The sequence below is a fragment of the Lepidothrix coronata genome, unplaced genomic scaffold (genome assembly GCF_001604755.1).
Source record: "Lepidothrix coronata isolate B3197 unplaced genomic scaffold, Lepidothrix_coronata-1.0 Scaffold252, whole genome shotgun sequence".
NCBI lineage: Eukaryota > Metazoa > Chordata > Aves > Passeriformes > Pipridae > Lepidothrix > Lepidothrix coronata.
The window spans coordinates 341,186-364,100 of NW_016690432.1; the positions used below are offsets into that span (position 1 = coordinate 341,186).

General features: G+C 42.5%; 1 protein-coding gene across 1 annotated transcript; it reads right to left on the reverse strand.

Annotated features, from left to right (window-relative positions):
- Nucleotides 1–5,157: 5,157 nt before the first annotated feature.
- Nucleotides 5,158–22,774, reverse strand: SUCLG1 (succinate-CoA ligase alpha subunit). The gene is made up of 9 exons (XM_017835254.1): nucleotides 22,666–22,774; nucleotides 14,029–14,132; nucleotides 13,046–13,162; nucleotides 12,309–12,521; nucleotides 12,163–12,220; nucleotides 9,820–9,903; nucleotides 9,060–9,211; nucleotides 8,316–8,504; nucleotides 5,158–7,316 (listed from the first exon to the last, which is right to left on the reverse strand). The coding sequence occupies exons 1-9, from the start codon at nucleotides 22,712–22,714 to the stop codon at nucleotides 7,290–7,292; spliced, it is 993 nt and encodes a 330-aa protein (XP_017690743.1). The 5' UTR covers nucleotides 22,715–22,774; the 3' UTR covers nucleotides 5,158–7,289.
- Between the last annotated feature and the right edge of the window lie 141 nt (nucleotides 22,775–22,915).

Genomic DNA, 22,915 nt, shown 5'->3' on the forward strand with positions numbered 1-22,915 from the left:
AGGTTAAATAGGTGAGCAGTAAATACAGACAACTCCCCTCCCCTCCACCATTCCCCTTCTGCCTTCCCTCTTGTGCCTCTGGTGCTCTCCAACACCCCCATTTTACAGGGGTTTAAGTTTTTTCCTTTCATTTTTGCCCATTGCTATATCACCCTCATTTAGGGAACACTGGCTTCTTCACCAGATCTCAAAATCTGATCCACAGGAGCACTAACACATCCAGAGGTACTCCAGGCAAACTTCAAGGTGGAAAGCAAAGAGGACAGGAGGACTGCAGGTGCCTGCTTCAGGCTAAGGGACTGGCACCACAGAAGGTTTTCCTAGGGAAAAAAATTCCACGTTTGAAACCTCCAAGGATGCCTTATTTGCCAGGAGTAAATAAAAAAATGAGCAAAAAATAAACCCCAAAGTTAATCACATAACACAGCCCCTCCTGGAAACAAGCTGAGCATATTTTCTTTAGTTGACTAATTCTTGTTTATTTTTTGAAGGCTGCTGCTATAAAATTCACAATCCAATTACAATTTCCGGGCTGAAAGAATGGCTTCTAATTATATTGTTTTCCATCATTGCACAAAAGAGTGGATTAATGCTGCATGATTTCATTCCCCGTACAAGAATCAGATCTCGGCATTCTCAATGATTTATAAAAGACACATTAAATAAACTATTAACAGCATTTTTGCAACGGAAATGGGCTGTACCATAAACAGGACAAATTGAAAAATACGGATTTGCTGCTGTGTTTCAATGCATCAGAAATGAGGATAACACGGCGCATATTGAGTAAAATCCTGTAAACTTGAAACTGGAAGGAAAGCTCAGGTGATTTCAAACGTGGGAGTGGCAGAAACTTCCAGCATGATTTTTGGGTCAGTCAGTTGGCCAAGGTGAGGAGGGCTGTAGCTCCAGATAGAGCCAACCAAGTTGTCCTGCTGGTGTAGCCACCCCCATGCAGGTGTGAGGGGTGTCTAAGTTTCTGCTATAATCATTGGAGGACAAAAATAAAATGTGTCTACATGACCATTTCAGAGGTTCTGCTGTCCTTGCCTTGTTTCTCATACATGTTCCCCTGGCAATCACTTCTATCACGTGTCTAAACTTTGGGAGGTGGATATGGATCTTGCCCCAGATTCCATGTTTCCGGACGGGGCTGAACCACAGTCAAGGCTGGAATCTGTGAGCTTTGCCTGGATTTACATCCAAGTCTGTACTCTGTACATCTGTACTCTGGGAAAGAAAAAAAATTCAGTGCCTGGCTTGAACAAGCATAACAGTTGCCTACAGAAAGATAAATAAAATACATTTAGTGAAATGACTGAAATGACTGGAGACTAAAACTCCCGCCTATTGCTTCTCCTCCTTGCAGCTATTGCTCTAGTTAATAATAAGACTTGCAGTCTGAAAACAGAACGAGAAAGGAGAGGGCGACCTTGAGTAAGACACAGTCCTTTAGGCTGCAAATCAGAGACACTTCCATGTGCAGGTGCCTCCACACAGTTGGCTCCACATGCACAGCGGCCACTTCCAAACAGAACTCCCAGCTCGCAAGACTCCCTGCAGCCTCTTTGCCAGGCAAGGGCTGACACTTAAGACCCTCAATCACAGAATCATAGAATGGTTTGTGTTGGAAGAGAACTCAAAAGGACCATCTAGTTCCAACTCCCTGCCATGGGCAGGGACACCTTCCACCAGACAGGGCTGGTTCCACTAAACTAAATTGGTCCTGTCCCCCAGCTGGCACTCAGAGGAGTGGGACTGGTCCAAGCCCTTTGGGCACAGCTCACCCATTGCCCTGGGCACCTTCAGTGTATGGAGCCTGGTGGACAAGACCCATGGGAGATGATTTTCTTCCATAGAGCAAAATCTCCTGCTGCTTCTCTCTAGAGAGTCAGCAGCCAGTGACTATCTCATAGGAGTTTTTTTTTTACTGCACACTGGTTTTGTTTGGGTTGTTTTTTCCTGTTGTAAATTAAAAAAAAAATAAAATCCTTTTCAGCCTGTCAATTCATTTCTCTGCTCCCTAACAGCCCTTCCTCTTCCCCTCTCCAGCCTTGGGCAACTGAATTTAAGAAAAAAGGAAAGTCAGAGTTGCTAAGCCCTTGAAAAAAACAGTCCCAGCCATTTCTTGTCTGCTTCAAAATGAAAACAGGTATTTCTCTAAGGCAGATCCCATTTGCCTGCCAAACCCACACAGTTCAGACAACATACTCACACAAGCATGAAAAAAACAAGAAGAAATTTCAACATCACAGGTGTACTGAGAACACTGGGAGGAAACCAGGCAGGTTCTTTAACACCTCTCTCCAGCTCACATGAAAGGACATGATCATAAATCAGTCTAACACCGAGAAAAAATACAGTGGTAGTGGTTTGTTTTCTTCTTCTATTTTTCCGGCACATTTTGAGCCCCAGTTCAGAGAAGGAACCAAAACAGTGTTTTGGAGTCAAAACCTGCCACCTAGAGAGCAAAAAGGCAAATGAAAAGGAACAGGTTTGGAGGCTGGTGGGGATTTTTAAAGCGACTGTCTCGTAAGATTACAGATGTACTGAAAACTATAAATTTGCTGTGCTGTCTTTTACAGCAACAGAATAGGTTTTAAGAGACCCTTAATTATGTATCTGCACAGCACAGACATCGTTATAGGCTACTGCACCTACTGCCAGCACAAACACTGCTCTGTGTGGTTAGTCATTATAGCACTCTTTTCTCCCAGTTCTATAAATTTATGTGGTTTGTGTAAACAGAGAGTGATCTCTTTCCTTTTCTTTTGAGATCATGTAACTGTTGGAGAAAGCAAGTCAGTTTTAACAAGAGTTTTTGGATGCTCTGAGTGGCAGTGAACTGCCTGGTTCTGGGTCCTGCGAATGAGCTGTGGATGCTCAGCAGGTCTGGCAGATATCAGGCTGAAGACAAGAGGTGCCAGAAAACCCAGACTTGGAACCACCGAAAAAACACCCCCAAAACCCCCCACAACCCTGGTGATCTTCTTAGCAAGTTTCCTGAAGTTTTTAACTGAAGCAAAACTCCCAGAATTCCACGTCTAGAAACCAACCTGTTTGCACCTCGAGTTCAGATGGGACAAGCTGACAAATTCTTTATGAAAACTGAGTGTTTCAGCATTTCTGAGTCAAGAAATTTTGCAAAATTGTTCACATTGATTTTAGGTCCATTCAACACTAAACCAAATTGCCAGACATACAAGGACAGGGGACATATCAAAGCAACCTCTCCCTAAAAATGGTACCTAACAGTTATAATTCCTGAATTATCATAGAATCATCTCCATCGTACATTCCGTCACAGGGTTCATCCAGCCTGGGCAGGAGAGGAGGAAGTGGCAGATAAATTCAGGATAGTGCATTATTTACTCTAAACTGTGAAATACCTTACTGAGCTTCCCCCACCACTCACCTCAGTCAACCCTCTGTGAAGGGTCCTCAGTGCCTTGGGCTGCACAGAGCAGAAGTTGGATGCAAGTCAAGCAGCAGTTCCTGAATGTGCTGTTGCCTGTAGCCTTAAGTACAGACCAAGTGCACCACCCTGTGCTGGGATATATATAGCTCAATCCCTCATTAAATAATTCAGAAAAAAAAATTATTTAACAATATGGCCAAAGACATGTAGTATAAATCTCATTTAATCACTACTGGAGTGCTGGAAGTTGATATCCAAGAGATTATTTTTTTTTTGTGTTAAAATTTCTGTGGAAAACATCAAACCTGGACTCTCCCCTCTTCACCAGCTATTTGTGGTCATCCCAAAGCTGGAGGCTGTCTCAGCACTCCCAGCCCTGTACAGATGCTCTGGAAGAAACAGCCTGCTGTGGAAAACACCTGGAATCTGCTGCCTGCCAGGTATCCACTGCAGCACAACTCCTATTGCCACCTTCCAAAATCACCTGCAGGCTCCTGCCCATGGCATCAGACAGCCCTTCTTATGAAAAGCTGTAATCTAATCCTGACCAGCAACAGGCAGCAGGAAAGGGAGGGTAAAGGTGATGGTAAACTGAGTAAATTATGATGTTTGTGCATAAGACTTAATTGCACAGTTTCAACAAAATTAAGACCTCATTCTTTGGGCATCACAAGTTGGTCACCACTTTGAAGCCATAAGCACGGTTATGTCAGTCTGAGCTTCTTCTTGAAACTTCTTCAAATCTGTCTCTCGTGGCTCAGATCCCAGCATTTCCTGGCCCAATTTGCACTGACACCTGGCTGCTACCAGGGAATCCAATCACTGGACCTGTGGGGACCAGGGTCTGAATCTGAGCAGGGATCAGTCACCACCCCAGGCTGACAGACAACCTGACTTTGCAGGAACTTTTGAGTCTCCTTGATTATCAGCCTTCTGCCAGAGCACCATCTCTAATCCACCTGACACCAGCAAGGCCCATGAATGAGTGCTCCTCTCCTCAGCTTAAAGCTTGAAATATATTGTTTCACATCAAAATTAAGTTGCATCTTTGATTCAACTAAAACCACCCAGACCATCCCAATATGGCAGCTGACTGGTTTTTTAATTAGCACTGTTGCAGGGCCCTGCAGAATTTTAATCCACCACAAAAGAACCAGGTAAACAACAATTGTAGAATCACAGAAAGCTAAGGGGTTGGAATGGATTTTAAAGATCACCTACTCCCAACCCACCCTGCCATGAGCAGGGACACCTTCCACTATCCCAGGTTGCTCAAAGCCCTGTCCAACCTGGCCTCAAACACTTCCAGGGATGGGGCAGCCACAACTTCTCTGGGCAACCTAGAGCTGATCATCTTACAGCAGTCTCTTCTTCTCCCTCCACCTTCAGTGCACAAAGGAGACCTTATGTGATCATCCAAAGGCAAGTATTGTTCAGTAAGAGAAAAAAAAAAAAAAGTGGGTCTACATCCTGCTCTCTTTGTTCAAGAAAATCAGAAATAAACTTCCCCAACCGAAATGAACTTCTAGAACTGAACTCTCAAAACTGAAAGTGATTTATGGACAGACATCACTGCCAAGTGTAGATCAAGGAAAAATTTTACAAGAAGAGCAACATTAGCAGCGTTTCTCTTGCACATAAAAACTACTTACTAGGTTATCAAATAGTAACAGGTTTAAGGCTCAGCACTAACCTAACTTTTGCCTCCAGAAAGACAAATAAATGAACGATTTTCCAGATCAGATTACCCAAAACATTTATTCAGAACATACGGCACTAAACAGATGTGAATACGTTTTCCAAAGAGTCATTGTCATTAATTAGCTCATATTTGTCAAGTGCACATTTTTAGGCAGGAAAACTGCATAGCCTAAGCGTTTCTATCAGGCAAGGTCAGGTACCTTCCCCATCCTTTGGTGACACTCAGTTGCAGGTTAGTACAAACTGCTTCCACAGGCTGGAGCAGATCCAGGCAGCTGCTAAGGTGCAGCACCAAACACTGCTGCAAACCTTGGCATCAAGGGTGAATTTTTAAACTCATCCTCAAGTTTCAAGATACAAGGAAATGCTTTCTCAGGGTGCAGCAATCATCGCAGTTTATGGCTGTCTTCTAAAATACCTGGTGCCTCTGGAAGAGCTTCCATGGAACAACCCCAAGCAGGAAACTTACTACACCTCAGCTGTCCTGGAAGATCATCTGTTATGATAGTGGGGACGAGGATGAAATTCGGGCAGTTCATCAGGAAGCACCACCCATCCCAAAGATTGTGCTGTGGAGTAGCACAGCACCCCGATGACTTACTTTGATTATCAGGCTTATAAGAAGACTGGCCACAATACCCTGACACTCACTGCTGAGGAATTGCCCTCTTGCACAGACTGAGACATTTTAGCACGTGTATCTCTCTAGTTAAAGGGCACCTTCTGGTCTTTTTGCTCCAGATTTAATCAGGCGCCACCAGAAAACCGAGCAGATCTAGTGAAAAACCCTTATCTGTTGTCATAGACTTTATCAAATGATTTACTGCCCAATCCTGCTTTCAGCCATCCAGTGGCTGGCTGTCAGGTTCATCTGAGTAAATCACTCCAAGGTGAACAATACAGCACCTGGTCTCTGTCCCTGGATCACCTGACTGATGCCTGACCATACATAAAGTGCATTAATAGACATTCAGTGCAGCACAGATATGACCTGTCCTTTTATGCATTTCATCAGGGCTCAGCTCTAGGAGCTGTAAATGTCAGCATTAAGACATCTGCCTACTGCTTGCTTTAGGAAGAGAAATTCCACAGGGATCGGAGTAAGAAAACTAAGAACAGTTTTAAATAAATAACAACACGAGTTTTTGTAACAGCACCTTTATGGAACACAAGGTTAGCTCTAGACAAGTGCCAGGTTACATGAACTTTCAGTCCTCTATATAAAGCAATCTGGGATTTAGTCCACCTTGATAAAACCTATAACAGTTATTTATAGGCACAATACTTGGGCTATTTCCACAGTAAAAAAAAAGGGCTTTCCATTACAGTGCTGGGAGTGGTTAACAAGTAAGTTACCTTATTATGTTCTTTTTTTTAGAGAATAATAATTCTCCTCCTCTATGTCGCATTGCTATTAGAATTTCAGAACACTAGCAATGCAATTCTAGTTAAGATAAAGTGGCAATTAAGGTAATGTAAGCTAAAGACCAAACCATCTTCATAGATACAGACAATTTTGAATATATATTTTGCATGTGAAATTAGATTAATTTTTGTGGACAACAATTCGATCTCTATACACAACCAACAGAATTCCTTGCCAGTAGAGAACTGCACTGTGCATGGCTAGTCAGCCTTGAAGAGAAAGTCTGGACCTCAGGCATATCCAGCTACGTGGATCAACACGCAATCCCTTCAGATCCAGCAGCTTTGGTTTAATGGACGGAAACTTTGGCCTGTTGTTCAAACATACTTGCCAGCAACAAACAAGTGGGACTGGAGTTTTTAAAAACAAAGCAAAGTGTGGTATGTGCATAAAGTCAGTGCCTTGATCCTTAAAAGCATCTCTACAGGCAACTTTACCTTAAAAATGGGCAGTGCTTAAGTTACAAAGGATTTTTTTTATGATGACTGAAGAAAACAGCTCTGCTTCAGGAATTCAAAAGATGGGTCAGATTTAGTAGTAGATTTATTAATTTGCTGTGATTTACAACGAGGTGATAACGTCTGAAACAAGGGAGACATCAAAACAGGTTTAGCCAGGAGGTTTATGGCTTCCAAGTCATTTGGGCATCAGTCATTTGGGCAACTGAAGATTAGGAGACAAAAGGTAAGCAGAGGCCAGGTGCTGCACTGGTGTTTTGGAGACAGTATTCCAAAGTGTCTTCTCTTACAGCAATTTCCTTTTCTCGAACTCCTGCAAATAGCACACAGATGTTACCAGTGGGAGAAAAAAGAAAATGCTTCTATTACTGTTTTATTTTAAATTACTTTGTGTTTATCTTAGCAAAACTTATTTTAAGAATTAGAAACTGGAATTAAACATTAAAATATAAAATGCATAAAGAGTGCAAGCTAGGGGAAAGGAGAATAAGCATTCTCCCACCTCACATTAGCAAAACAGCTATGGAAAGTGCCAGACTGCAGTCAGGGCATGCTCTCAGACTGCAATATTGTCAAGGAACCATTTGCTCCCAGGCATAACATAATGGGCTTGAAAAACCCCAGTGCTGTGTAATAGCTGCAGTAGAATCCTTACAGCAAAGGACTCAAGCCAGAGAAGAAACAAAATAAAGATTTTCATTTTAGTAAAGAAAATATACAACAGAAGAAGAGAAGAATCCCACAGCACCCTGTGGAGATGCTGTACTATACAGTCACCACAGGAAACAAAAAAATACCTAAAACAGCTGAATTATGCATTTCCTCTAGCTGTGAAGCAACCCCTTCTTTTAGATATCAACTAAGGAAAATGCAAATAATCCCGTTCCATACCTCAGTTTTTCAGCTGTATACATTAAACCATAACTCTGAATTAGTACTTAAAACAGACTTATATGCCAAGGCTCTCCTTCCTCAAACACCTACTTACAGAGAATGTTCTCATGTTTTAAATTAATTTGGGTTCTTTGCATCCAGAAAACAATTTCGACAAGTTGCTGCACTTGAAAGCAAAATGGAATCTCTTCTCTGTTTTGCCATGTTTACTTTTCTATAAAACAGTATCACATAAAACTGTATGCACATATCTTTTAAGTAGTAATTTCAGCTTGTTCAGTCAAGAGAGCTCTTATATTTAACCAAGTCCAGAGCAACAGAGTTATCTGGGTAAGAGATGATGCACTCCCAACTTGTATTCCCTGAGAAGTGGCTTTTTGCTCTGGATGGCCACATGTACCAATTTCTAGAGACACACCTTGTAGATGGTGCTGCCCAGCTGAGCAGGGGACATGCTGACCACAACACCTGCACTCTGAAGGGCTGCAATCTTCTCCTTAGCTCCCCCTTTTCCCCCAGCAATGATTGCTCCAGCGTGGCCCATCCGCCTGCCCGGAGGCGCCGTCAGGCCGGCGATGAACGACACCACTGGCTTGGCATTTGGGCCCTGGGAAGAAACAAAAGATACCCAGTTACAGGGGGGAGGGCGAGAGGAAAAGCAATTCCAGATGGCAGACTTTTTATTTTCTATTTTGTATTTAAATATCAACCAGCCCGGCAAAGATATTAAACAGCCGGAAACTTCAGACAACACGAACAAAAAGGCTTAAAGAGTGTGGAATACTTTCTCTCCTGATAACCATCATAAAGCAGAAGCAAAGAGAAACTTTAAATCTCTCTACAGAGCCATGTATACTACAAAAAAAAAAATAAAATAAAAATTCACTACAAGCATTGTTACAGGAATAAAAATCTAAGTTGACACTGCTCTCCAGTTCACAGAATCATTAAGGTTGGAAAGACCTCTAAGATCAAGTCCAACTGTGACATTTACTCTGGACAAAGCTCCTAATTTCACCTCTTTCTCTTTAATAAAAGTAATACTGTTTTGTAGTACTGTTTCTGTAAGCAGACATTAGAAATTGAACGGAGTTTTCCTTGAAGTGGCAAAAGAAGTTGGTTAACTACAAAGGTGTCTGGAAGCAACATGTTTAAGACTTACAGAATTATGTTCTTTCAAAAATGCTGCTGCATCTTCTTCAGCATTTCCTCCAATTTCCCCAATCAATATGATCCCCTCAGTATGAGGATCCTTCAAGAAGACATCAAGGCAGTCAATAAAATTAGTTCCATTGAAGGGATCACCTCCAATCCCTGAAAAAAAATTAAAACCACACGAAAAAGACTTACTCAAGATAATGATATTGCATTTATGATAAAAGTTGCAAAGTAAATTTCAGCATGAGGAGTATTCCCAAAGGCTCATGAGACAGGCAGCTCTGAAGGCTCTTGCCAAGTCTGAGTGTGTCAAATTCCTGCTCCAAATACCTCCCCCACAATTTACAGAAAGCTCTGATATCTGAACGTTCACCTTTCACACTGTAAACAAAATATCATGGGCACAGAAGGACTGAGACCCCAGCTCTAGAATTTTGCTGTAAGAAAACTGAATTTACTTAACACACCCAACTAAATGCCTATCCCCTTATAATATTAAACTTCTTGGGAAAATCTGTTTCCAAATTGACATCATATTTGCTGGCACTTCTCTGTTCAAAGCTGGTTTTTAGGGTTTTATTAACCTGATGTGGAAACAATAAGAAAGAAGGGCTATACTCTTCACAGCATACAGGGATCTCATTTCTCAACACGACTGCCATTCAGCAACTTCTACACTTGGGTAAAGGAATTACTTTGGATTTATTCTGTAAAAAAAAACCAGATTAGTCTTGGTCCAGTAGGCTGTTTCCAAGGAAACCTACCAACACAGAAAGACTGCCCCAATCCAACTTGCGTTGTCTGATGAACAGCCTCATATGTCAAGGTTCCAGATCTTGACACAATACCTTTAGGAAAGAAAAGAAGATAAACTTAATATTAACAGAGTTAAGCACATGACTAGAGGCAGTTGCACTTATATTCATGAAAATCACCTTAATAAACAACACCAGATGCCAGCTTTTCCATCTGTCCTTGCCAAAACGTGAAAACTCTCCGTAAGATTCTATCTGTACTGTTTCTTGGTTGTCACTTTTTGACACTTAATTGTCAACAGACTAAACCTGCCCAGGAATTCAATAACACTGGCTGAGACAGAATTCATCATGCTACAGCCTTACCAGGAAAGAAAACTGAAAACAAAATAGAAGAATATAGTTCTTATCTTGTGTGCAAGTAGCTGATGCACTGAACTTGAGGCAAAGCCACAGCTCAGTAGACAACAAAAGAATTCTGTATTAATCACATCCCCAGTAAGGCCAGACACAGGAGAGATCCTCCAGAACATATGCTGCACAAATGTAGGTTATCACTATTAAGTTTATTTGTTGCTGCTCTACAAAACTCACTCGGCATTTACATGACATTATTACAAGAAACCACAACCCCAGTTTTAAATTCAGAGTGGAAGGTAACACAGAGCCCAGATCAGGGGCAAAATATTTGCATGGCTTTTTCTTCATTTTTCCAAGACTTCCACTAATGGTACAAAAGGAAAGGTTTCTAGGAAAAACAGACATAATCTTCCGGCTACTTCAAGCCATCTAGCAAGGAATATCATAAGTATATTGCATGAACAGAGGAGAAAATACACCACTAGACTAACAACCTTAGTTTTATCAACTATTTATACTGTTGGACAGCTGAGATGTGTACTAGGAAAGGCTTTTTCTTGCTATGTTTGCCATTAAGATCAGATTGCTCCAGAGAAGCTACAGATAAGAGTCCAAAGACTGTGGCTATTTTTATAGCAGTATATTCAGATGATTCCTGGATGCCTCACAGTAATAGAAAGCTGGGGAGCACATCACCAAAGGTCATCACAGTGTTAGACGAAGCTGGGAGGATGGTAGAGCTCCACTTTTATTCCTTGATCATTGGAAAACCACTGAAAACATTTCCAGCAATGTCAGAGCTACTGGGTTCAGAAAATATTCTTTAGCACTTGACGTGCCTTGCATTCAGATTGTAATAACTTGTGACTACAGGACATTTCTTGTAGGTATTTAGAAAATCTGAAGAGAACCTTGACTCAGAAGGGAGCTCAGGGCAACATTGGTTGATGTTGCTTTTTACAGTCATAGAGCAATGTCTCAATGGTTTCTACAAAGGGCGTAATTGCAGCCGTCTGGTTTTTCAATTCCAGGTTTACAGGCACTTTTGAAAGCTGGAGGTGCAACACGAGTGTTAACACATCTTCCAGCATTCCCTAGGTGCAGTATATTCTCAAGTCAGAAGTGGTTAAGAGGAAAAGATAGTTTCTCATGCTAGAAAAACTGCACTGAGTCCCTTTAGTTCAACAGCATTGAACAGGCTTTCCCACAAAAAATACAGTTTTCATCAAAAATAGAAGTAATGTTGCAAAGTGATCAAGTTAAACCAGTTACCTTGCTGACAAGAAACATACAGCATATACTGTCTACAACAGTGTTTATGAAGTTCTATTTAAGTAGAAATTTATATTTTGGAAGAATTTTCTCTATAGCTCCTGAACTGCATTATTTTTTTTAAAAATCAAGTTGTTATTTCTAGCCACAAGGAGTCAACTAAAGTCAGGACAAGAGATTTGCATGCAACAGGGTGTGTGAATATACACAGTGTGTGTAACTAACATGAACAAGTCACTGCCTTTCTGCCCTTAACTACACTGCCTGAGAACTGAGTATATTTGTCACTTCCCCTTGTGATGTTTCAATAGTTGTCTAAATTGTCACATTATAAACTTGCCTGTAATCTCTTCTCTTTGCTGTAATACTGAGCTCACAATAGGTCCTAAGGAGCCAAGCTATTGGAAGGAATAGCATTGAGGAGCTTAGTCCTCTCAAATTCCAAGATAAATGGAAGTTTCCTTAAGACTCTCCTTTGGAGACACCAAGTCCATCACACTATCTAAGGCAACTTCCAATTGCTTTGCCTCTACCCAGTCCTGTTATGAAAGACTTCTTGATTTTGGCCTTCAGGACTGATAATGCCAAAATTCACTTACAAACCGAGGGCAGACAAGCTGTACTAACTGTCTGTGGGACAGGATGTGCCCAGCTTCGTGAGGCAGAACACCAGAGCAATAAATTAAGTTCTAGATGACGCATAAATATTCAAAAACTCACCGATTCTTCCCTTCTTGTGAATGTGACCAGGCATGATACCAATTTTACATTCTCCAGGCTAAGGAAAGAGTGGGAGAAGTCAGATGGAACATTCAAACCACCACTAAGCACGGTCCAGCCTCGGGCCAAACCCAGAAACCACTTACATTGATGACTCCAGGGCAGTTTGGGCCCACCAGCCGGGTCTTGCCCTGCCTGACCAGCCTGTGTTTGACCCGCACCATGTCCTGCTGGGGGATCCCTTCAGTGATGCACACGACCAAGGGCATCTCTGCATCGATTGCCTCATTGATGGCAGCAGCAGCAAACGGGGGAGGGACATATATCACAGTGGCAGAGGCACCCGTTTGCTCTTTGGCCTACAGTGGACACAACAAAAAAATACATCACATACTTAGTGGGGTTGGAGACAACATCTGACAACAAGTCATTTAAAATCCATCCCTTCTCAGGCATAAATTAAGTAAATGGATATGTATTAACTGACTATGATCAAAGCAAGATTTAAATTCCCTGAAGATGGGACACAGAGTGCAAGCAGGGAACTGAGAACTGACCACTGTCTGGAAAGGATCTGCCCCATGATCACCACCATAAATACTCTTAGAAAATAGTTTTCTAAAAATTCATTCATACACACCAGAATCAATCAGAATCTAGTTGCATGCATAAAGCAAGTGTATCCAGACTCTGTGAACTTCACAGTGGAAGCCAAACTTGTACTTGACCACATTGAATGCTCCCTCTTTCACAAGGCTTCTATTTCACTCCTTGCCCAGTGACATCCACAGCTCAAATATTTGTCTCTTCAGCGTGAGCAATGAAATAAGGAGCCCTTCAGCAGCATTAAATTGTGTGCCCTCCAGTCACCGCTGCAAATTACCTCCTTCACAGAATTAAACACAGGCAGACCTAGATGAGTTTTTCCCCCTTTCCCTGGAGAAATTCCTCCAACTAGATTGGTGCCATAGTCCAACGCCTGCTGGCTGTGAAAGGTGCCCTATGAGAGGGAAAATAAGTGAAGTTAAAAGTTATGTAATAGCAAATAAAATTAACCAAAAATTCTGATGCTATCTGTAATTCTGAAGGTAATTTATGGCACTTAAATCTACAATGAGAAGGGAAGTTTTCACTACATGTATACAATCAGGTATTTTGAAGAGTGCACCGACATGTTTTTAAATGAGTTCAGACCATGCTCATATGTTCTGCTTCTCCTTTTATATCAGAGCACTGCAGTTGCATGCTAAAGGATATTTTGCTGTGTGTTGCTAATACACCTGCAGACACACCAGCCACCTTTTATTGTCCACATCAAGTCTGGCAGATGACAAACACTATAGTAAAATAGAAGAAATTAGCATTCTCATCCATGACTAGCTGATAGTTTTACAAAAGCAGCCTTCTCCCCTTGCAAATGTGTAAGAGAGTGAATCTGAGAAAATTATAAAATATCCTGAAATAAAATCAGAAATTTAATTCATAGGCATTGATACTCAAATGCATTTGTGAAAGAGGCACTTCTAAAATGGTAAGGTTTTTACAGGGTTTTTTTGCAAATCTCCTTTTACAAAGAAACCCTTTCAGCTGTATACAATATAAAGTCTTAAGATCAAAATGAAGAACAAAAATGAAAAGTACTACAATAAAGATGACTCAAAATCAAGTTTCAAGTTTGTGCACAAGTATTTGGCCAAAAAAAAGGAAACCACAGTGCTGAAGGACCTTCCTGATGGTGAAGGAAGTCCAGCTTCCTATTGAGACAGACAAATCCAGTGTATAATCCCTTTCATATATTATTAAGTTCTTCAGGCAATTAAATTTCTGAACTGAAAAGGTGATAGAAGAAATAGCTCATAAGCATACCTGTTTGCCTGTAAAACCCTGACAGATAACCTTTGTGTTTTTGTTAACATACAGATTTTTCCTGGATGCCGTGTAGGAGCAGTGTCGGACTCCATTCTGTTGAACTAGAGAAAAAAAACAGAAGAGAGAACAAACCATTAATCCACTGTTCTGTCAGACTCTGAGTCAAAAAATGTCCTATCAAGTAAGTGCATATCGATTAGTGCTTGTATCAGAAGACCATGAGCAGCTCATGTTTTCTGCTCTGAAGCTGCATTCAGTGCTTGTCATTCTAAGATATTAAACACATGCAGTTCACACTATCGTGTGATTACCCAGTTTACTAGAAATCAGGGGAGTATTTCTCATATCAAGCACTTAATATCAGGATTCCTCGTGACAAGTGACAGACAGAAACAACTTCTTAACCACTATTTTCATTTGCAAATGAACATGTCTCCATCCTCTCAGAAATTCTGCAAAGCGGTAAAGCAGAACTAAAATCCCAATATCCAGAGGCATGACACCACAAGTACTATGTTACACCTCCTGTGAACAGAGCACAGTCCAGACTAGACAAGGAGAGATAATTGAAGAGCTCAAGGGCACCTCAGCCCAGGTAAAACCTAATGCCAAGCAAGACAGTACAGCAAGAGATTTTCTTCCAGCAGACTCCTGGCTACAGGCACCTAGACATCGCTGCTGGACATGCACACAGGCCTGTGAGGAAACACAGCTCTCCAGATATTCCACTAGAATGATTTTCAATTCAGTTCTCACAACTCTGGTACTGACAAAAGAAAACAACACAATTGCAGAAAAAGAGCACAGCGTGTGCTGATATCAAAAAGCTCAGGAGAATGATGGCACCTGTGCTGAAGGAAAAGATATGTTGACATCAAACCATTAAAAAAGAAATGCGCAGAATTTTACCCTCCAAGAAAGCTTGAGATGAGGAGGAAGGAGAGGTCTTCTGGTATAAAAAAGATGCACTCATTTATTGCCGTTGCTTTTTCAAACACCAGAGTTTTGAGGGGATCAGAGCCAATTTACTCCCTGCAAGTCTTTTACATAAAAACTTTATTTTATGCATAGAGTGAACCCAGGAAGGCACAATCCTAATGCAGAAACCAACAACAGCATGTTACTATAAAACCCTTCGGCTCTTTTAAAGATCCACCAACTAAGATCTGAGGAAGTAAAAAGTGAAGTTGAAATCAAAGTAAGAGATTCTGAATCATGATCCCTGGACTGCTCCATATACTTATTCAGGCATGTCTGAACAAGGAAAGGATATTTATTTTCTATTTTTAGGAAGGAAATAAAAACTATTCAGTGGGAAAAAAAAAAAAGGAAAAAGGTATTTTTCAACAGAAACTGTTAATGCACAGAATTTACTAAAATGCATTATAACAATTTATATGGCGTGGTAAAAAAGTGCAGAAAATTTAAAATCCATGTACATATCCATTTCTATGACAGAACTACATGGGACTTTTCCACAAGTACTTTTGCCAACTAAATTTTAGTGCTACATTGCTGTTATGCTTTATTTCTATCCAAAAAAAAGTGAGATGAGAAACCAAACCATACCAGAACCAGTCCACAGACATCAGCACTATTGCTAAATCTAAAGTCCTTACTCTGTTCTTTGAAAGTGCTGGCAAATCCAGGACTTAACTCCAACCACTCCTGCCGTTCTCAAAGGATCTGCAGCAGATCCTCAGCTTCAGATCGAGATGAAGCAAAGCTCAGCAGAGAAAGGTACAGACTTGCATGCAGTAAACTCATAAGGAAAGTGGTGAAAGTGCACTTCAGGTGACCTGCAGGGTTTTAACCTAAATCACAACATTATGCACAAATACTGTTGCAGAATTTGTTATGCCAGGAAATACAAAGCAGTAATGGACAAAGTCCACACCAAATCCATATAAAAAGCCATACAAAAGCCAACCATATCCTGGGCTGCATCCAAAGCACTGTGGGCAGCAGGATGAGGGAGGTGATTCTGTCCCTCTGTCCCGCTCAGGTGAGACTCCACCTGCAGTGCTGCCTCCAGCTCTGGGGTCCCAGCACAAGAGGGACCAAGTTGATCAGAGGGATGGAGCAACTCTGCTATGAGGAAAGGCTGAGAGAACTGGGATTATTCAGCCTGGAAAAGAAAAGGCTTTGGGGTGACCTAACTGTGGCCTTCAAGGAAAGGAAGGAACTTACGGGAAAGATGGGACAAGACTATTTACAAGGGCATATAGTGATAGGACAAGGGAGAATGGGTTCAAATTGAAAGAGAGTAGTTTTAGATTAGATATTAAGAAAAAAATCTTTACTGAAGGTGATGAGGCCCTGGCACAGGTTGCCCAGAGAAGTTGTGGATGCCCCACCCCTGAAAGTGTTCAAGGCCAGGTTAGACGGGGCTTGGAGCAACCTGATCTAGTGGAAGGTGTCCCCGCCCATGGCAAGTGGCTGTGAACTAGACCATCTTCAAGGTCTCTTCCAACCCAAACCATTCTATAACTCTATGTAAATATGCCTGAGGCTGAGATTTAACGAGCAGGGTTAAGATGCAGGCAGAAGACAGCACGATCCTCATCCTCGGCCGAGGACTTGGCCTTCCTAGACAAGGCTGCAAAGTCCTGCACCTGCACTGCAACATAAACTCACTCAAACACACAGCTGGCAAACAGCAGCCTGCCTCCAGCAAAGGAGAGGCAAAAGAGGCACAGAAACAGCTGGAATGCTGGTCAGGAGAGCAGGGAATCAGTCTGCCTGATCCCAGCCATTCAGGCAATCCCTCATTGGCAGCAGGTGTGACTGGGTAAAACCCAAGCCTAAGAACAGCAAAGGATGATGTCCCTTAAGAAGCTGTTACAGTCATCACCACCAGCAATGCCTTGGGGAAACAGTCTGGGCTTCCGGGAGCATGGGAGCGAATGTTTGGAAATGGGCCTGCAAGGGGAAAGAGTAAACAGGCAACACTAAACTGATTCAAATATAAGTTTTACAGAGTCTGTGCTGCACCACTGACAAATCCACCTGCAAAATAAGAGAGGGATGCTTGCTAGCCACACATTTGTCACTCAGCAACTTCAGTACTTTGAAAAAACAAAAATAAAAATCACAGAATGGGTCAGGTTGGAAGGGAACACAGTGGGGCATCTGGTCCAACCTCCCTGCTCAAGCAGGGTCATCCAAGAGCATATTGCACAGAATTGTATCCAGATGGTTCCTGCATATCTCCACTGAGGGAGACTCCACACCCTCTTTGTTGTTGACAAACTCACAAATAGTCACTCGTTTCTCTACACCTTAAAGCAATTCTACACTCTCAGTTCAGCTGTCCATTCTAGATCTATTTTCAGATATTTATAACATTGCACAAAACTGTTTTTGAAAGCTTAAGTTTGTCAATTCCCACTTTTCAGAACACTATATAAATATATTTTTCAAGGATAAAAAGCTTTTGAGCATTTTCCAAGCTATCAAAAAAAAATCTAAGCACTGATATCTAAAAGGCAGCTTAAAATTTAAGCTTTGTGTGGATTTACTGTTGAAAACCCTATGTGCTTCTTACATTACTGTATGGCCCTGCTTCAGAGAAAATACAGCTGGTTCAAAAAACCCTGGCTATAGGCTTGAGCTGTCTGCTGTCTTTAGAGAGAGGCAGCTTAGCATGGGCCCATGGCCAGGGAGCAATATATTTTTTAAGAAATTTAAGGAAAAAAAACCTAAAAATCACCTTGCAGTTTCCAGGATCGATGAGTCTGAGTTATTGAGGGTTTTAAAGTGGGATGATACAGTTTTTTACTTGTGTTCCTGGCCCTGCCTGCAGCAGAAACATTTGCCCCAGTTAGCAGCACAGCAGGAGCAGCAAGGTCATGGGTCAGGATGAGGCTCTGCTCCACGTGGCACAAACAGCAAGTCCTGGGTGCAAGCAGCCGGCACTTTACATAGTTAAGACAGATACAAGATGAGAAGGAAACAGGTGGAAAGTGGGAATGGCACGCCTCAGTTCACAGCAGGTAGGAGTCAGAAATAGAATCCAAGTCTCAACTTCCACCCAGGACCTGCCTCCCAACTTCCAAACCCGTTTAGACAATTGCTTTTACTAGAATAAATTTGGGTGCTTGACTCTAAGTGCATGTTGCTTCATGAAGTCTGGAGGACGGAAAAAAAAAGAAAGAAAAAAAATCTGTTCTTCAGCTGTGAACCAGCAAGAGTCAAACCCATTGGTGATGCTATTTTAATGCACAAGCCTAAATTACAGGCCAAGCTGCAAAGGTGAAGGCTCCAGATGAAGTCCTGGAGCACAAGGACAACTCTTATCAAATCCAAATCTTACCAAAGCACAGGGGAAATGTTGTGTTTTGTCAAATCAGAGTTCTAAGATAAAATTACCATGTTGAACGAAGGCCTGCAATAGGCCTTTAGCAAAGAGTATTAAAGATAAAACAAGAGACTGGACAATCTTTCCCAGGCAACCCTTTCATTTCTGCCACACCTCTGTTCTGCTTAAAAATAAAGTTATACAAATAACAAGATGCATTTATTTTGGCTTTCCAGTCCTTTAACTTCTAGATAGCTAAAAACTGGGACGTACTGTGGCAAGAGCCTACTTTGGCCCATTGTACAGGATAACCAAGCAGTTATGAAAAGTGCTCAAATACCAAACCCCAGCTGTCTCAGAGGAGATGTAAAGCAAGATCTAAATTTAGCAAAAAGCCTGTATATGGAACATCAATTGTTTTACAGTAAAGAAAACTTACTAAAAACTATGGACAGTTACTCCAACACACACACTGTGCTGGTAGTTACTCTGGCATGTCCAGAAACAAGGCCCCAGCCAAGCCCAGAACTCACTGCAGTTCGAGAAACAGAAAAATCCACCTACATTTATCTCAGGAAAAAACCTCATTATCCATGGGCTCCAGCAGGGCTTTAAGCTCACTTGTGAATTACAATGAACAAATCTTTTTGAAAAATACCCTGTTATTTATCATGAAGTCCAATCATGAATTTGCACATTAAAAAGAAAACTGACCCATTTACACGGTATTTTAAAGCACACTGGTGTTCACACTGAGCTTTCAGGCACTCCTTGAGCAGCAACACCTCACAGGCAAAAATCTCATTTAAAACAATGCAACTTGAGCTACATTTCATAGAATCATGGAATAGTTTGCATTGGAAGGGACCTTTAAAGGTCATCTAGTCCAGCCCACAACTTATTTGGGTTGTGCAAGCCAGGTGGCAGCACAGATACTAAGGGCTAAATCTCTTCCTCACTCAAACTATACAAAGTGGAAAACTTGTTATTTTCAGGACTCTTGTAAGATTTCCTATGGACAGGAATCCTGCCAAATTGCCCCCTTCTTTACCCCCATTTAACCCAGATCAAAAAAAAAATGGAATTTGGAAGGTGAGGTAACATCTGAGGGTGTTCATAAAGCAAGCACAGTATAAAAGCAAGATGAAACAGCAGATTCTACAGGGACCTGAGCTCATACCCACATTGCCAGAAGACTGAAAAGTTATAAGTGAAATTCTTCCTCTATTACTCTTCGAAGAAGCCACAGAACTCAGGGATGAAGGAAGACATTCCTCTTCTATTACATAAGCAAGGAAAGAAGAAAGCCTTAGAAATCATATGGGCTCCAGTGAAATGGGGGAAATGGAGATCACCACAGGGGAAACCCAGGGAAGGACTGAGGTACAAGGAGTGCTACTTAAAATGCTAAGAAGTCCTTTTTTACACACACACATCCCACCCTTCTCTTTATCTTCAATTAGTTATGGACATTCAGCTTGTTTCTGAGAAATCCTTTTGATATTTTGGACACGCTTAATTTGCACTTTTATGACCATCTTCCTTCTCCTTCGTCTGCCTACAAATGCAAGGCCTGAGGAGGACAGAGCAGTTCTGGGGAGCTTCTGACAGCACAGAAGAGCATAAACCCACCTCCAGAATTCACCCTTCAGGTTATCAGTTACATTAGCAGAAGATGATCCTTATTGACAAAGAAGTTTTCATGCTCTTGAGGGATTGTTCAAAATATCTTGCTCCTTTGTTTAAGAGGATTATGCTCTCAGAGCATTTCTAGGTATCAGTCCCCAGCCACTCTTCTCTCACTCTTCCCTTACCAAATTCCTGTTAATTATGGTAACCCCAATCTGTGAACATGAAATAGGAGTTGAGGAATTAAGTCAATGAATCAGGCTGTAAAGGGCAGATGCAATGACTGTGCTACACCTACCATATCAAAACAAAACTAGGACTAATGGGAAATGACATGCAGAAAAATTTCAGCCCTTTCAACACATCTTTCTTTCCTAACCCAAAAGTTCCTTCTCAGCACAAATTATCTATTTCTTTAACGCCAACAAGCTGCTTTTCCCCACTCCAAGGCACACTCCACTGAGAACGCGTGCAGGAAAAGCTTTGTGAGCTTTCCTCTCTCCACACTGTTGACATAAAAACAATTCAGGAATTCCTCAGTTTGGGCTGTTATTTCTGCAGCAATCCTTTGCCAGGGTTACTCACATAATTACTGTAATCTTTTAATCTAAGAGCTCTCCAGAGCCTTCTAACAGGCCCAGGACATGAAATCCCTAATCCTGACTCTCCAATCCGTTCAGGTGCCTACAAAGACTCTTCTAAGTGTGGTACAGACCAGCACAGGTTTCTCCTGACTCTGTCCACACACAATCAGTGCTCTGAACTGACCTCTGAGCAGCACTTGCCATTCACTGACATATTTTATACTCCCTTTTCGCAACTTCCCGATCCAAACCTTAAGGATACACACCCTGCACATTTCCCTCAGCAACGCACCAACAAAAATAAGAGTTTGCATCTCTTTTGCAACAGAACAACACCAGAAACTCATGGTTTTAAATCACTAAGAGAAACAGATGGTAATTATTTGTTAGTGAAAATGTATGTACAACGTCCAAATTTAAGGTTTCAGCAGTTTTTTAACATTTTGTAAAGACTATCAAACCAAGCAAAGGTTTCCAATGAAGGACTATGTCATCTTGCATGAGTTTCTATAAAAGATTTCATGAACAGCTGCAAAAAGACATTTCTTGAGCCACTTAGATCTCTTCTTTTCCTCTACCCCTCAAAATAATTTTAAGAACTATTCCCTGAATCTCTTACTGCTATTTGTAAAGGGAACAATGTGGAGTTTTAACACGTAAAACTGCACCCAAGAGTAGCTTTGCTGGGAGTATAAATTAAACTAAATTGGAAGGTGCTACATTCCCATCTGTTCCCCTCCATCAGAACCAATTGTCATCAGGCTCAGGGGAGCCAATTCAAAAGCTAAAGTGGTAGAAATTAACTGTATAGTAAGAAAATAGTTTTCTGTTCCTGTTCACGGAGAACAAGAGGCAGGAATGGATACCCAACTGGACGGCAGGTGTGCCACAGGAACTACTCACACCAGATTATGGCTGTGAGATCCTGTTGCCAGACCCTGACCTGCAAGTCACCATCCCACCGAGACAAAAACACTTTGTGTGGAGTGAAATGAGGTAGATTTAACTTTGTCCATTCATTTTCAGCTGCAAGAACCAAATTAATGCACCATTTCCTCAGTTCAGATTCCAAGAAACTGCTCTTGTAACCCACACTAATTTCACGGAATCACAGAACGGTTTGGGTTGGAAGGGACCATCAAGACCACCCAGTTCCAACCCCCTGCCATAGGCAGGGACACTTTCCACTAGACCAGGTTGCCCCAAGCCCTGTCCAACCTGGCCTTGGACACTTCCAGGGATGGGACATCCACAACCTGTGCCAGGGTCTCATCACTCTTACAGTCAATAATTTCTTCCTAAAGCTAATCTAAACTTACTTTATTTAAGTTTAAAGCCATCCCCCCTTCTGTGTACTACCAGCCCTTGCAAAGTCTCCTCTTCAATACAGAACGTAGCTTTAACTGAGCAAAAAAAGCATGGAGAAAAAAAAAAGGGAATAAAAAGAAAAAAAGGAAGCACTTTATTGTTTTATTATGATGTTCAGAACAACACATATTAAACGTTTCCGGGTGAAGTACTAGTCTCGGACCGCTCGTGCTCTCCACAACACTCAGTAAATGTTTCAAGCCGAAGTATTAGTGTCGGACTGCTCGTGCTCTCCACAAAAAGAGGCCAATACACAAAAGCAACTTCACCGCCTTGTGCTGAAACCACAGGGTAACTCACGGGCCTCAAGCGGCCTCTCGCCCAACCCACCACCCACCTCTACCAGCTTCCTCTGGCCCTTGACCTTTATATTCTTTCCGGGGCCGCAAAGCGGAGCAGAACAACCTTCCTTGCTCCCCGTCCCCGCGGGCGCCCACCCTCCGCGGGGGGGGAAAAAAAACTTCCCGTATATTTTATTAACCAGCCTCCTCGCAGCCAGGCGTGCCCCTGCCCCGCCAGAGCAGTGCCAGGCCTCCGAGAAGGGCAAAGCCGGCGCCCGGAGCAGCGCCGCGACCGCCGGGGACACCGCCGGTCCCGCCGGGGACACCCCCGGTGCCGCCGCGGCCCCTCCGCGCCGCGCTCCGCCGTGACCTTGCCCAGCCCCTGTCCCTGTCCCTGTCCCTGTGTCTGCTCTCCCCCCCCCCGTGCCCACAGCGGTGCCGGGAGGCGGGGAGGGCCCGTCCCGGTACTCACGGCGGAGGACGCGGCCGAGCAGGCGGGCGGCGGGGCTGCAGCGAGACATCGTCCCTCCCGTCCGCAAAGGCGGCGGCGGCGGCGGCCCCGGCTCGGCCCGCCCCGCCCCGGCGGCGGAAGGGCGGCCCCGCGCCGCCTTCTGGGGGCTGTAGTCGCCGTGAGGGAGGGAAGGGAAGGGCAGGGGGCGAGGGCGTAGCAAAAAAAAAAAAAAAAAAAAAAAAAAGGTCGCGTTTTATTCGGGGAGAAGGTG

Bases quoted from the DNA above. Each gene is read 5' to 3' on its own strand.
- SUCLG1 (XM_017835254.1), bottom strand. From the start codon at position 22,714: ATGTCTCGCTGCAGCCCCGCCGCCCGCCTGCTCGGCCGCGTCCTCCGC. The intron at 13,163-14,028 runs GTATGCTTATGA...TCCCTCTCATAG, and splicing joins AGGGTTTTACAGGCAAACAG to GGCACCTTTCACAGCCAGCA. The intron at 12,522-13,045 runs GTAATTTGCAGC...TGTCCACTGTAG, and splicing joins TGTTTAATTCTGTGAAGGAG to GCCAAAGAGCAAACGGGTGC.